At 38.8% G+C, this 16,323-nt stretch overlaps 1 protein-coding gene across 1 annotated transcript in view; it reads left to right on the top strand.

The window, feature by feature from the left end:
• Positions 1-16,323, top strand: part of ARHGAP29 (Rho GTPase activating protein 29) — a 72,773-nt gene that overhangs the window by 13,991 nt on the left and 42,459 nt on the right. The window contains exon 2 of the mRNA XM_049772310.1: positions 7,102-7,338. Within this exon, the coding sequence (XP_049628267.1) occupies positions 7,134-7,338 (205 nt within the window). The 5' untranslated portion in view covers positions 7,102-7,133. The remainder of the gene's footprint in view (positions 1-7,101; positions 7,339-16,323) is intronic.

Genomic DNA, 16,323 nt, shown 5'->3' with positions numbered 1-16,323 from the left:
TTGACGACTTGGCGATTGTGCTGCTCCAGGATCGCGCTCGCTCTCTCTCGCCACTCTTTGGCACCCGGAGTGTTTGGAGAGTTGGGGACTGACTGGACGAGGAGCCCCCCAGCCCACCCACCCCCACTGGCCTGCAGGAATGCTGGATCTCGAGGCCGGCGTGGGAGGGGAGGGGGCCTTTGCTTTTCCTTTCCTTTGGCCAAGAATGAAACTTTTGTATGTGATCGCCTGCCTGCCTCGTCGCCTTGTGAATTTTTCTCTATGTCACTGTTGCATTTTTTGGGTGGGGGAAACACCATTTTTAAAAATATAATCAGACACCCACTCCAGCCACTCCACTCCACTCCACTCCACTCCACTCCACTCCACTCCACCCCACCCCACCCCCCGGTCATGGGTTTTAACGACTGTGAAGGGCGTTTTGAAGTAGAATTTTACATTTTACCAAGTCAAGAAATTGTGCTGGAGAAACCAGGTCTATAAACTACTGGTTATTTTGTTTTTTCCCTGCAGGTAGAAATAGATATAACTCTTAAATTTTCGATATCGTGAGCACTTTTAGACTTCAGTTAGATAACCCTGTGCCTGAAAGGTGAAAAATAACTCGAGACAGATTCATTTAGGAAGGGCAGGAAGCGGACATTTAGTTAAGTGCTTAAAGATGGGGCTTTGAGACACGTTTCTGGGTAACCAGAAGACTGGACGAGGCAGTGCTCATTTTTGTTGCAACTCTTTATTGCTCAGATCATAGGAAAGTTTGGAGGAGTAGTTTGATTGCTTCTGTTTTGGTGCAGAGTTCTTCTGGAATTGGAATAAAAACAGGATTTTGCTTAAGAGTTGGAAGAGATATTTGGTAGTGAGAAATTTCACAAATAACTTTGTTCAGGCCTGTTTGCACAGTTCAAACTTCATTTGGAAACAGACTTGACACATAAGTCACGTTAAGTATCTGAAATAGATGGATTGCTTTGTTTGAAAGCACAGGGGATATTTTTTTTTTTTTTGTGGGGGGAGTCTATTTTTTTTAAATCAGCGACAATGATCAGTTTTTCTAATTACCAAAATTAAAAGCCATTAAAATTAGTAAGTGACCTTATAAAGTAAGCTATGTATGTGATAAGTTAAAGTGTAATAGCCTTATTAAATTAGAGTTGTAAAGGTAGCTTCCCAAATAAGGCCCTGTAGTGGACCGTTTTTTTAAATTGGCAAGAAGGCTGGTAAATAAAGTAGTTTCAAATACTGATCTATAGATTTCGTTTGCAAATTAAGATTCATTTATAAACTTATTGGAAATTAATTTAAAGTTAAATTCATTTAAAATTAGTTAAGCATAAGTAAGTAAGTTTCCTAAGGCCAGAGCGATAGCACAGCCGTAGGACATTTACCTTGCACGCGCTGCCCAGGACTAACCTGGGTTAGTCCTAACTGGCATCCCATATGGTCCTCCCCAGCAAGAAGTGCTTTCTGAACGCATAGCCGGGAGTAACTAACCCTGAGCGACACCCGGGTGTGTCCCAAAAAAACAAAACAAACAAAAAATATTAAGGTTCCTAGAAGTATTTTGAAATTTAACAAGAATAGTGAGTAAATGAACTTTAAAAGCTACAGAGGAAGTATTGTGAGACTTTACTAATCAGAAATAGAGAAACAAAATATAATTTTATTTCAGTTTTATATAATCTTACATTTACTCAATTTCATGTTCTTGATTCAAAACTTTTTTTTTTTTTTTGGTAATGCAGAGATGGAATCTAAGGTCTTTTCTGGTTATATCCCTGACCATAATTGATTTTTTTTGAAAGTTACTTTGTAGAGAAAAGCACAAGCATTTGTTTTCAATCCAAGACAATTCAATAATTCAGAGTGAGCCAGCTTTGTAATAATAAAAATTTGTTATAATAAAAATTGTAAAACTCCATGCATTTTTGAGTAGTTCATCCCATATTTGTCAAATACTGTGCTGTGAGTGGAGAACACATTGTTAGCAAACAGAACAGGTCTTCCTTTTCTTTTTTTTTTTTTTTTTTTTGGGTTTTTTGGGCCACACCCATTTGATGCTCAGGGGTTACTCCTGGCTATGCGCTCAGAAGTTGCTCCTGGCTTGGGGGACCATATGGGAACGCCGGGGGATCGAACCGCGGTCCGTCCAAGGCTAAGCGCAGGGCAAGGCAGGCACCTTACCTTCAGCGCCACCGCCCGGCCCCAGGTCCTTCCTTTTCTACTGATTATCATTTAGAACGCGAGTAATGATTTAAACATTGATAAGTATAGTGATTAAAAAAAAAAAAACTTAAGATACAGTAAAGTATCTAATAGATTTTGCTGTAGTTTGGTAGTGTTTATAGAGCAGGAATGATCCAGGAAGTTTTCTTTGAGACAGTTATCTTTAAGCTAAGATCGGAATGAAGAATAAATGAAGGGTGAAAGGAGTAAAACAGGCAAATAGAGCTACATCTATAGAATTTGAGTGAAACAATTTGTTTTTAAAGCTATAGGGTCATTTTAAGTAGGGAAGTAATTTGGTGGATTATAGCCAGCATTAAAAAAATTGAAATGGGACAGGATAGCAAACATGAACACCGTCACCTTGGCCTCTAACCCAGAATCTGTTTTATGTTTTATACATTCCTACATGCAAACACAGCAACATATTTAACATTTATACTGGCTCATGATGCAGAATTATTTTATGTGGGGCATAGTAAGCAAATACTCATTAATGAAAAGGAGATGTTTCTGGCAGGAGGATTGAGAGGAATCGTGGTTGTAGGTGACTCGTTGAGCTGTCAGATGAGCCAGTTCTCTTGCTGAACTTTGTAATGCCCAATAGCCTCTTGCTGGTTCTTTTCTAGTGTTTAGAGCAGTGAGATGATATAGTGAGATTCACCACCTTTGGAATAGGGCAAGAATGGATGTGAAGAGATCCTTGGCTAATTAATAAAAGCTCAGATAATAAATAATGGTAGTAAATGTAGAAGTTGAAATATCTGTGGATTCGAAAGCTAAAAACCTATGGAGTTGGGTGAGTTACAGGAAATAGAAATATTATATTTCTACCATGACTGAAATAACTTATTAGGTAAAACTTTATATTCGATTTTATAATCCTTTGTAAAAGCGTTTTGATGCATTCTTACTTTCAAGATGGAATACTTGAGAAGCATTTTAATCATAGTGCTGAGAGAATTTAATTTCCTCCAGTCATTTTTTGTTTGTTTGTTTGTGTAAAGAGATAAGAACTTTTCATCAAACCATCAGATAGCAGAGCGGTAAGGTGTTTGCCTTTCATGCAGACGGTGGTTCAAATTCTGGCATACCATATGGTCCCCCCAAGCCTGCCCCGAGCGATTTCTTGAGCACAGAGCTAGGAGTAACCCCTGAGTGCTGCCGGGTGTGACCCAAAAACCAATATATATACAAAAAAAAAAAAGAGATAAGAATTTTTTGATCTGGATTGAGGAAAGATCAGAATGAAAAAGAAACTCAGATTTTCTTGAGTGCCAGTTGTATGCCAGGATCAGGTGGTGTTTTTAGCACAACCTCAACTAGGAACTTCAGGATATTTCAAGGGGGACCACAGGTGAAAATTGAGTAAATGGAGGCCACACCAGGAGAGTACAGGGGGTCAGCAACAGGTAGAATGGTGTGTAGGAAGGCATGCACAGGAAGGAAACAGGTTGGAAAGAGAGGGACCATGCTTGGGAGGAGTTTTTTGTGTTTTTTTTTTTAAACATACTTTAATTTTGTGTTTGCAAGCAGTGCGTGTTTAGAAAGTTGTTTTTTTTGTTTGTTTGTTTTTGTTTTTGGGTCACACTTGGCAGCACTCAGGGGTTATTCCTGGTCCCATGCTCCTGGCAGGCTCAGGGGACCAAATGGGATGCCCGGATTCGAACCACCGTCCTTCTGTATGCAAGGCAAACACCCTACCTCCATGCATTCTCTCTGACCCCGCATGTTTAGAAAGTATTCTACCTTTCTATTTAAAATCTAAATGATTGAACATTATGTTTTTACTATGCTGTTCTGAAATCACTAAAAATACTGCACTGGTTATCATATTTGTTCAACCAGTCAGAGATGTCAAACTAGTGGAATTCCTTAGTTTGTTTTTTTTTGTTTTTTTTTTGGTTTTTGGGCCACACCCGTTTGACGCTCAGGGGTTACTCCTGGCCATGTGCTCAGAAATCGCCCCTGGCTTGGGGGGACCATATGGGACGCCGGGGGATCGAACCGCGGTCCTTCCTTGGCTAGCGCTTGCAAGGCAGACACCTTACCTCCAGCGCAATTTCACCCAGAATATTTTCTCCTTAAAAACAAACTAAGGGGCCGGGTAGGTGGCCTTAGTTTGTTTTTAAGGAGTAAATATTCTGGGTGAAATTGATGCCCTACAATACGGATGGCCAGCATGTGCATGTGCTTCATAATTGAGAGCTGACTATAGTTGACATTTCTCGAAGTGCTGAATGTTTCTCTACCATTGTCTCATTTAGTGCTGACAATAATCCCATGAGATTATGTGATGTCAGATGATTTCCTTCTTATAAACGAGCATGCCAAAATGAGAGGATTAACAGCATTGTGTCTCTTCCTCTTTCTCCCTCACATTGTAAATAAGGGGGGTTTTGAAGGCAGGTCTTTTTATTTTGTTTTTGAGTCTTACCTGGTGGTACCTAGGGCTTACTGCTGGCTCTCTATTCAGTAATCACTCTTTTGTTTTTTTAATTATTTATTGAATCATTATGAATTACCAAGTCATTCAACTTCAGTTTCAGCCCAGTGTTGAAGCACCAGTCCTTTCACTACTCTCCACCAGTGCCCACAGTTTCCTTCTCGCCACCCCCCGCCTTGCCTCTATGGCATCTACTTATTTAAAAATCCTTTTAGAGGGCCCGGAGAGATAGCACAGCAGCGTTTGCCTTTGCAAGCAGCTGATTCAGGACCAAAGGTGGTTGGTTCGAATCCCGGTGTCCCATATGGTCCCCCGTGCCTGCCAGGAGCTATTTCTGAGCAGATAGCCAGGAGTAACCCCTGAGCATCGCCGGGTGTGGCCCAAAAACCAAAAAAAAAAAAAAATCCTTTTAGATACTGTAGTTTGCAGCATCCTTATTGAAAGGACATCATGCACATCTTACTTTACCTCCATTAAGCACCCAGTTCTTGTCCAGAGTGACCCAGCTCTCCTTGCCTTTCATTTCTATTATCTGTGGGCATACTTCTCCAACTTTGTTTCTTTATAGTTATATCCGATAGTGATTGTAGTCATTCTGTATCTGTCCCTCTCTCTTATTTCACTCAGAATGCTACTCTCCAGAACCCTTTACGTATCAGCAAATTTCATGACTTTGTCTTTTATAAAACAGCTGTGGATTATTCTGTCTATATACCATAGTTCAGTGGTCCTCAAACTACGGCCTGCGTGCCACATTTTGTGTTTGTTCCTGTTTTGTTTCTTCACTTCAAAATAAGATATATGTAGTGTGCATAGAGATTTGTTCATAGTTTCTGTTTTTACTTTAGTCCAGCCCTCCAACGGTCTGAGGGACAGTGAACCGGCCCCTGTTTATAAAGTTTGAGGACCACTGCCATAGTTATTCTTTTTATCCAGTTGTTTGTTCTTGGGAATAGTTCCAGATTTTAGCTATTGTGAATAGTTCTGCAATGAACATAGGAGTTCAGTTGTCTTTTCGTCATTGCATTTTGAGGACCTTAAGGGTATATTCCCAGGTCTGGGATCACTAGTAGCAGAACAGTGCCCTACTACTGTACAATCTCTCTGGCCCAACAAACTTGTTTAAAGTTCATTTCATTTTTTTAAATTATAATAATAACTATTTAAGCACTATGTTTGTAGTTGGGTTTGTTATAAAAACTATACCTCCCTTTACCAGTGTAACTTTCCTGCCACCAGTGCCCCCCATCTTTTCCTCCCCCACCCTCTCACAGACAGGCATTCTATTTCTCTCACTACCATTGTCATGACTTGTTAGTATAGTTATTTCTCTAACTGGACTCACCTCTCTCTCTGGTAAACTTCATATTGTGGTTCTTCCAGCCCGTATCTCTATTGTCTCTGAATTATTAACATACTATCTTTTATTTTTCTTAAATCCCACGAATGAGACTATTCTGTGTCTATCTTCTCTCTCTCTCTCTCTCTCTCTCTCTCTCTCTCTCTCTCTCTCTCTCTCTTTCTCTGACTTATTTCACGCAGCATATTAGTTTCCATGTCCATCCATGTATAGAAAAATTTCATGACTTCATTTTTTGGCTTCATAGTATTCCATTGTGTATGTATACCACAGTTTCTTTATCTGGGTTGTTTTCAAATTCTGGCTATTGTAAAACAGAGGAAATCTTTACAGCTTACACTGTGGGGAAACATCCTGGTTATTACTCTCTATTTGTTTGGGGAGAGTGGAGCTCCCTAGCATTCATTTTGGGAAATGCATGAAATATAAATAAGATCACAACTAAGCTCTCTTCTCACCTCATTTCATTTTTAGTTTTGAAAGTGATATTGTGGAGTGAAATATCCTTTCACTGAGATTTCAAAACAGTTTTCATAATTAAAAAATTCTGTGTCATAAGCTTTAAGAGGCCATTGAAAGTGTGGATTTGAGGGCTAGAAGATAGAAGGTAGGGTGCTTGCCTTGCGGCTAACCAGGATTTGATCCCTGACATCCCATATGGTCCCCCAAGTACACTAAGAGTGATTTCTGATTTCCAAACCAGAAGTAAGCTCTAAGCTCAGTCAGGTGTGGCGCAGAAACAAAGCAAAAAAGCATGGATTTTTGTGACAGGTCAAATCTGGGTTTAAGTACAAGTTCATCATGTGTCAGTTCAGTCTTCAGACAGTGATTTAATTTCCCCAAATTTAGTGTCCTCACTTGTGAAATGAAAATAATGGCCTGCATATTAAATAGTGGTTAATATTCACTGACAATAAATAGAAGTTGCTGTTATTAGTGGTACATGTTTGCCGATAATTTTAATAAAATGCTGATGTGTGCTAGGGCTGTTTATATAAAACCTAGAATGTTGTTTTCCCTGGTTGATGGAATATTTGTGTTTTTCTCTCTCCTACTCCCTTTGCTCTTTAAGGATTTCAGTTTTTATGACCGCTCTGTGAAAGGATGATTGCTCACAAACAGAAAAAGACAAAGAAAAAACGTGTTTTGGTACCAGGCCAGCTTTCCACTGATGCTAAAACTTCTGAAATGGGGCTCAAGTCTATAAATTCTAATACCATTTTTGATCCGGATTACATCAAGGAGTTGGTGAATGATATCAGGAAGTTCTCCCATATGTTGTTATATTTAAAAGAAGCCATTCTTTCAGGTTGGTCTACTTTTTTTTCCTCTTAGTTTATTTACTGGGTAATTTGTAAAATTTCCAATGTCATCCTAATACAAATAAATGTGCATGTAATATTTAAGAACAGGGTATCCTGCTTTTGTTATGGGTAGTCTTTTTGGCTATATGTTTAACATTTATAAAATGAACTTTAAAGAAACTAGTAAAAGTTAGGGAGAAAACAAACATATAGAAAATGAAAATCAGTCTTTGGCTCTTAGCAACTGGAACTATTTGATATGGGAAAATTTTTTTTTGGGGGGGGGCACACCCGGTGGTGCTCAGGGGTTACTCCTGGCTGTCTGCTCAGAAATAGCTCCTGGCAGGCACGGGGGACCATATGGGATACCGGGATTCGAACCAACCACCTTTGGTCCTGGATCAGCTGCTTGCAAGGCAAACGCTGCTGTGCTATCTCTCCGGGCCCTTGATATGGGAAAATTTTAGATCACTCGCTTCAATTTTAACTTAGATAATTGTAACAATAGTGTATTGCGTTTCCTAAGCAAAGTTATGTTTATAATTTGTTCATCTCTCCCTAGATTTAGTTTTCTACATTTTTTTCCCTAAAATAACTATTTGAGCAAAAATTTCTTTCAAAAGTCAAACTTTTATTTTTTGCTCTCCTATAGCATCCTTTAGAACTAGGGATAATTATAACATTTTTCACCCAGTTAGACTACATAGTGGAAAATAGTTTGATTTTCCTTCAGTAATAATCTGTATAACTAAACTCCCTGATTTGATCTTGGTCTTTAAATTTGATAGCATTTGGGTCCTAATACACTGGGAAGGATGTTTTCCTTGCATAAGCTGGCCCAGGTTCAATCTGTGCTAACCTGGGTTTTTCTCCAGCACCACTCAGGTTGCCCAAGCATCACTAGGAGTGATTGCTCTGTGCAGATCCAGGAATAAACACTAGGTATTGTTGGGTGTGCCCCCAAAGCAAAACAAACAAAAACAACAAACTTAAGGGTCTCTTATAAACCTATATTTGATGGCAATGATGATTATTAATGATACAGCTCCTATTCTTTTGAGACAAATAGCACTTCATTCCTTATATTCATGATATGATTGGATGTGACAGTGAAGATTTTTAGTGCTGTATGAGATGACCTAGTGTTTCTTAGACATAACATTTCAGTGTATATTTCTGTGTTTGAAGCATAAGGGTTCATTTCATTTCAAAAATTAGAAACACAAATCACTTTCTTTTTACTTGTAAAATGCTTTTAAGGGTTTAAAACAAGTATTTAAATGTTTATTTTGAGCTTAACTATAATTTTGAGGTGGATAATTAGATGGTGAAATACCCAACAAGTGTGCTGGTTAATAGTGTCAATATTTTAACATTTTAATTTTCTTTAAAGGAGCAGAGAGCTAGTACAACAAAAAGGTAAGGTACTTGCCTTATGTGTGGCCTACTGGGTTCAATCCCTGACACCTCATGGTACCCAAATCAACTACAAGTGTTCCCTGAGAGCAGCCAGGAGTAAGCCCTGAGCACAGCTGAGTTATGACCCAAATACCAAAAAACAATTTTTTTCTTTTAAAGTGGTATAACAATCATTTTTCCACACCTCTGTTCATTTTAATAGCATGATTTTGGGTGCTGGAGAGAGTACAGTGGATAGGATACTTTCCTTCTATGCAACTGATCTAGAGTTAGATCCCTGTTATTCCTTATTCCAACCACTGCCAGAAGTATTCCTGAGAGCAGAGCCAGGAGAAAGCCCTGAGCAATGCTGGGTGTGGCCCCAAAACCAAACACATTAAAAACCAACAATCACCTGATTTTTTGTTTGGTTTTTGACATACCAGGGGGTACTCAAGGCTTATTCCTGCCTTTGCACTCAGGAATCAATCTTGGTGGACAGAGTTAGGGGGACCATATAGGATGCTGGGGATCAACCTGGGTCAGTGGGAAGCAAAGCAAGCACCTTACCCCCTCTGCTTTCACTCTAGCTCCTAACCACCTATGGATGGTTAAATGATATGAAAAGATAGTCGTTTGGTTTGGTTTTTTTTTGGGGGGGGGGGCACACCTGGTGGCGCTCGGGTTACTCCTGGCTCTGCACTCAGAAATCATTCCTGGCAAGCTTCAGAGACCATATGGGATAAGGGGAATCGAACAGGTTCGTCCTGGGTCCACATACAAGGCAAACACCCTACAGATGTTCTACCTCTCCTGCCCTGAAAAGATCGTCTTAAGTGCATTATTATCTTGGTAAATAGACTTCTTTTTTTTTTTTTTTTTTTTTTTTTTTTTTTTTTTGGTTTTTGGGCCACACCCGGTGACGCTCAGGGGTTACTCCTGGCTATGCGCTCAGAAGTCGCTCCTGGCTTGGGGGACCATATGGGACGCCGGGGGATCGAACCGTGGTCCGTCTCCTAGGCTAGCGCAGGTAAGGCAGGCACCTTACCTCGAGCGCCACCGCCCGGCCCCGGTAAATAGACTTCTTACAAAATTGCATAATTGCCTTTTGTTTAAAGAAGCTATAAGAATGGGCCCAGAGAGATAGCACAGCGGTGTTTGCCTTGCAAGCAGCCGATCCAGGACCAAAGGTGGTTGGTTCGAATCCCGGTGTCCCATATGGTCCCCCGTGCCTGCCAGGAGCTACTTCTGAGCAGACAGCCAGGAGTAACCCCTGAGCATCGCCGGGTGTGGCCCAAAAACCAAAAAAAAAAAAAAAAAAAAGAAGAAGAAGAAGCAGCAGCAGCTATAAGAAGCTATTAAAGAAGCATATTTCAGAAAAAAAGAAGCATATCTTATAGCTTTATTTTATAGAATAAAATAAAATTTGTAATAAAAAACAGATTTAGCTGATGATCTGCATGCAGAAGGCCTGGTTGGGATCCCCACTGTCACTATGCTCCTAGTATCATTAGGAGAGGCTCTTAAGTTTCTACTCATGATAGTACTGGAGCACCATAAAATATGGCCCAATCTCTATCATCCCTCCCCACGTTTGTGGGTTTTTTTTGTTTGTTTTTTGTTTTTGTTTTTGGGTCACACCCAGCAGCGCTCAGGGGTTACTCCTGGCTCTATGCTCAGAAATCGCCCCTGGCAGGCATGGGGGACCATATGGGATGCCGGGGTTTGAACGACCATCCTTCTGCATGAAAGGCAAACGCTTACCTCCATGCTATCTCTCTGGCCCTGTAGAATTTTGATTTGAGTTAGAAATTCATAAATTAAGGAGGCAGGTCACCTGCCTAGAACAATTTTGACCTGGGTTTGATTCCTGGCACTGAATTCTAGGTCCTGAATTTGTACTCAGAAGTGTTCTGTTAACTTTCAAAAGCAAATTTTATTGAAGGGGAGATAAGTAAAACATCTAATGTTATCTGCCTATGTGTTTTGTTGTGGTGGAAATGATGTATGAACTTTGAAACCTTTTTAAGTGGATTAACCCAGTATTTTACCCCAGAAAGATCTGTAAGTTTTTTTAAATGGCATTTATCACTATTTAACATTGATCCTCTTTGTTTTGCCAGAAAACTTGTGAAATATTAGAAGCACTGTCACTAGTTTCAGATTTGTTCTCTTGCCTTTTTTCTTACTAGAAGGAATAAGCACTGTAGAAGTGATTTTTAATTCCTATCTTTTTAAATTGTGGTTGCCGTGTGTGTGTGTGTGTGTGTGTGTGTGTGTGTGTGTTCTTTCAAATCAGCCACCAAAAGCTTAATTCAGAATCACATTAATTCTGGCAGTGCTCACCTGTTATATTTTCTCAGGTGATCACAAGGGAGAAAACACTCAATTTCTATTCTGATGGCTATTACTTAAAAATATTATAGAAGCTAATAGGTTAGCTGGCTTGAAGGTACAAAATGAGTCTTTGATGAATGATGAAGTGTAAAATAGCTAATTTTAGTACATATATGCCAACCTTCTTTGTACATTTACCTGGAATGTTTTACACAGTATCTCACTTAATATCTGATAATAATAGTAGTAACTAGCATTCATTGGAAGGTAAAGCCTATTAAATCACTAATTAAAGAGTTATTACTGTTAATATTAAATAATTGATATTACTCATTTTAAGTGTATTGATACAATGATTAAGATTCAAGTTTTAGAACTACTTAGATTTTTCATTATGCCCTTTGGTAAATTATAGTTTTATTTTTTATTAATTTATATATTTTTTAATTATAATAATTTTTATTTTGACCCGAGTGTATTACAAATCTTTCACAGTAATATTTTAGGTACATAGTGATATAATTTTCAAATTTTTGGTTTTAGAGCCACACAGTAGTGTTCAGGGGCTGTTCCGATTCTACTTAGGACTCACCCTGATGGTGCATAGGAGACTTTCTGTGGTACCAAGGATTTAAACATTGGTTGACCATGAGAAAGACTAGTTAGTGTGCCTTACTTCCTTACCTCTCCCAACTTTTGATGATAGTTTTTTGTTTTTTTTTTTGGTTTTGGATCATACCCGGAAGCACTCAGGGGTCACTCCTGGCTCTATGCTCAGAAATCACTCTTGGCAGGCTTGGGGGACCATATGGGATGCTGGGATTCGAACCACCGTCCTTCTGCATGCAAGACAAACATGCTATCTCTCTGGCCCCTTTTGATGATAGTTTTAAACAAATTATTTAGCACTCTCTTAAAGGGTGTTAAAGTACTAACATTATTGCATGATTGTCAAGATTAAATTAGTACATATGTGTAGAGCTCTTAAGAAAATAAAAGTTTTCTGTTTGTTTATTTTGAGGCCACAATCCATAGTGCTCAGAGCTTACTCTTAGCTCTGTGCTCAGAAATTACTCGTGGCATGCTCTGGGGAACCATAGAGGATACTGAGGACTGAACCTAGGTCAGCTGTGTGCAAGGCAGATACCTGAACCACTGTGCTATCTCTCCAGTCCCCCAAAAGTTTTTATATATGTCAGTTATTACAGTTACTAAGTAGCTAAATAAAGAAAACTAGTTCAGGCTTTGTCTTTATTTTGAAAATTCAGAAGTTATTACAGAAATAAAGAAAAGAAAGGACTAATAGAGATGTTTTAATTTTTTTAAATTAGTATTTTTAAATTTTAAATTAGTATTTTTCATTAAAGCACTGTGACTTACAGTTATTCATTGTTGAGCTTTAGACATGCAGTAATCCAGCACTAATCCTACCGCCAGTATCAGTTTTCTTCTACCCGTGTTCCCATGTTTTCTCCCTCCCATGCCTCCCTCTCCAAGCCTGCCACCTTGACAAGCGCCTTTTTGGGTATGTTTGTTAAAGTTTGGGTGCATGATTTTAGTGTTGGCTTTGTGGTTTAGATACTTGAGTCTCTCATTTCTTAACATACTGATGTATCTGAATCACCTTGATGACTGCCCCCATATTTCTCATCTTTCTCTTTTTATCCCTTCCCTCCCTTTCACACCCCTCCACTTTCATTTTCCTTCGCCTCCCTATACCCTGGGACCAAGGGTGATCTAGGCAACCCCTTTGAAGCATTTCACTTCTTCATGCAGTTATTTAATCCTAGAGATAAGTTTTAAAACTTTTTCTCTACTTTGTTTTCATTCTTTTCCCAGAGAGGTTAAGCTACATTAACAGGTTGAGTATTAAATTATTGTCAATTATTTTACATTTCAGGAAACAATTTTTTTCTTTCATTTCTTAACTTATACATTTCCATGAAGTGTAACATCTGTGGTATTGTGTTAATGCGTGAGAAACAAAAAGTAGAGCTACTAATCTGTTTTCACTTGATAAGCAGAATCAAGCAGAAAATAAATGGCACAAATAAGTGAAACTATAAACCAGTGGTCCTCAAACTATGGCCCGAGGGCCACATATTGTATCTGTTTTGTTTCTTCATTGCAAAATAAGATATATGCAATGTACATAAGAATTTGTTCATAAGTTCTGTTTTTACTATAGTCAGACCCTCCAATGGTCTGAGGGACAGTGAACTGGCCCCCTGTTTAAAAAGTTTGAGGACCCCTAAACTAACATTCAGATAATCATATTCCAGAGATGGTAGATAGGAAAACAGTGGAAATAGGATTTTTACTATTCTAGTTAACGGAAGACTTTGAGTTTTATATTAATATATCTGATACTAGTATAAATAAAAATTTACTTACCATGGAACCACAAAAACATTTTAAAACTGGGCTGGCTGGTAGCTTAGTGGTACAGCTTATTTATTTATTTATTTATTTATTTATTTATTTATTTTTGGTTTTGGGCCACACCCGGCGGTGCTTGCAAGGCAAACGCCACTGTGCTAACTCTCCGGGCCCGGTACAGCTAATTTATAAAGTGTCATCTGAAGTTTTATCAGCATGTAACTTTATCAGTATATATAATTGACTCTTATACTCATATGCTTAGGAAAATGCATGCATCTTTATAGTTGGCACTTGTCTTATTTATTCTATGGACTTATAAGTTTCAGAAGTGTGTTCAGTTCATAGAAAATTGTAATCCTTGTTAAAAGTTCAATGTGACAGTTGTTTGAACTTCTTTTCATTTGTGATGGCCTTGACAGTTTTTAATTTGAATGCTCTATTTCCGAGATCAACCAAGGCCACCCAGACATGGCACAGTAGCCTTTAATTTTTATTTACTTATATATTTATTTATTTTTGAGTTTTAGAGACCCCACACAGTGGTGCTTGTTGTCTAGTCCTGGCTGTATGCTTAGGAGTGACCCTGGCAGTGCTCAGGGGACCATATTTGATGCCAGGAACTTGAACTGGGGTTAGTAGTATGCACTGCAAAGAATTTTTAATGCCTGTTTCATTCCCTTGACGAGGGGAGGGATAGTGTTTTTCTTTTCTTTTTTTTGCGGGGGGGGGGGGTTGGGTCACACCCGTTTGATGCTCAGGAGTTACTCCTGGCTAAGCGCTCAGAAATTAATTGCCCCTGGCTTGTGGGGACCATATGGGACGCCGGGGAATTGGACCGGGGTCCTTCCTTGGCTAGAGCTTGCAAGGCAGACACACCCTCTAGCGCCACCTTGCCCGCCCGATAGTGTTTTTCTTGAGCCTTGCTTGGAGGTTCAGGGGTCTTGATCATGCAGAGCATGTGCTCTCCATCTCTTTGAGCTATCTCTCTAACAGGTAGATTGCAGGATGTGCCATGATTAGAATTTGATTTTTTTCTCATGATTGAACTGAGGTAATGAATGGTGTGTTGGCAGTAAGATGGCAGTGAATTTTGATTATGTCAAATAAATATAACTTAACCACTGTTGTTATGACATGAGTCAAGTATTTTAATGCCTATTTTTGTTCACTCTATCCAAACTATACTGCTTGTAAGAATGTCAGTATATACATGCTTTACCTCCTTGAGAACAAAACTGTATAAAATTTTTTACACAAAGCTTATTTCCCCAATTTAAATTTATTTAGCCATTTGTATCATTTTGGGTGCATGAATATTTATTTTGTGCTTTAGATTATGACCTAGTACTATTTATTGCCTTGCAAGCAGCCGATCCAGGACCAAAGGTGGTTGGTTTGAATCCCGGTGTCCCATATGGTCCCTTGTGCCTGCCAGGAGCTATTTCTGAGCAGACAGCCAGGAGTAACCCCTGAGCATCGCCGGGTGTGGCCCAAAAACCAAAAAAAAAAAAAAAAAAAAAAGATTTATTGCTCAAATGGTTCCTATTTGGACTGTTGGAAACCAAAGTAGTTCCTTTGTACTCTTGACATAATCTGTTTATTGTTTGTTTGTTTTAAAGAGCTTTCTTTATTCTTAGCTCATCTTGTATATATTTTGCCACAAGCCTAGAATCAGCTTCATAGAACCTTGATTTGTTTTACTGGAAAATAGTATAAGTAATCAATATCAGGTGGTTGGTTTGGTAGTTGCTACAAAGATGTTATTTTAGTGTCCTTTAGCTAACATCAAAGAATTGGTGTTTGTAAACACAGGAATCTAAATACTTATTTATCTAGCATCTATGTCTTAAGTTTAAGCATGGCTTTTAACTAAATTCTTCACTCTCAATTTAGTACCATATGGATCATTATATCCTCTGTATTCTGTTTTTGTAACTTTACTCCTGACAGTGAGATGATCTGATTTCCCATATTGAGTATCCATGTTCTCAATTGTTGAATATAGTATGTGTGTGCATATAGATAACATTAATAGAATTGCTAACTAATCATTACTGAATTAAGTATAGGTATTTTCTTTGCCTTTAGTTTTTCAGATTGTGCTTTTTTTCAGGAGGGTACATTTTCACCAGCACCCATTCTCCTTTATTTCTTTTTCTGTCATTAAATCACTACCTATTTGCCTTTTTCTGGAATATCTGCCTGAATATACTAGTTCATGTCCCAACTTGACAGTTCCTTATACCTACCATATTTCTCTCTCATTTTGCTCATTTTATTGAGCTTTTCTAGTGATTATCTTTTAGCATTTCTGGTAAATTGGGCTATTAGCTCTTCATCTCATGTAGAGTGTGCAAATATTTTCTCTCATTCAGAAGGATACCTTTATTTCTTTTGCCATTCACATTTTTTGTTTTATTTTGGGGCTGGAACACACACTTGCTGGTACTCACAGCTTAATCCTAGCTATTTGCTCAGTAACTGCTATTTGGCTCATAGATAGTGGAATACAGGGATATGGGATACTGAAAATCAAAACCAGGTCAGCTTCATGCAAGACAAGCACCTTTCCCACTGTACTGTCTCTCTGAGCCATATACACACTCTATCTTTTGGTATAGTCCCCTTTGTTTTTGTTGACTTTGCCAATGAATGACTTTGCCATTAAATTCCCCTCTGAGGGCTAAGAGTTTTACCTAGGGGCCGGAGAGATAGCATGGAGGTAAGGCGTTTGCCTTTCATGCAGGAGGTCATCGGTTCGAATCCCGGGGTCCCATATGGTCCCCTGTGCCTACCAGGAGTAATTTCTGAGCCTGGAGCCAGGAATAACCCCTGAGCACTGCCGGGTGTGACCCAAAAACCACCAAAACAAA

This window comes from Suncus etruscus, chromosome 4 (genome assembly GCF_024139225.1).
Source record: "Suncus etruscus isolate mSunEtr1 chromosome 4, mSunEtr1.pri.cur, whole genome shotgun sequence".
In the NCBI taxonomy this organism is placed as follows: Eukaryota; Metazoa; Chordata; class Mammalia; order Eulipotyphla; family Soricidae; genus Suncus; species Suncus etruscus.
The sequence above is the reverse complement of the archived record's forward strand: the minus strand, read 5'-3'. Positions and strand labels throughout refer to the sequence as shown.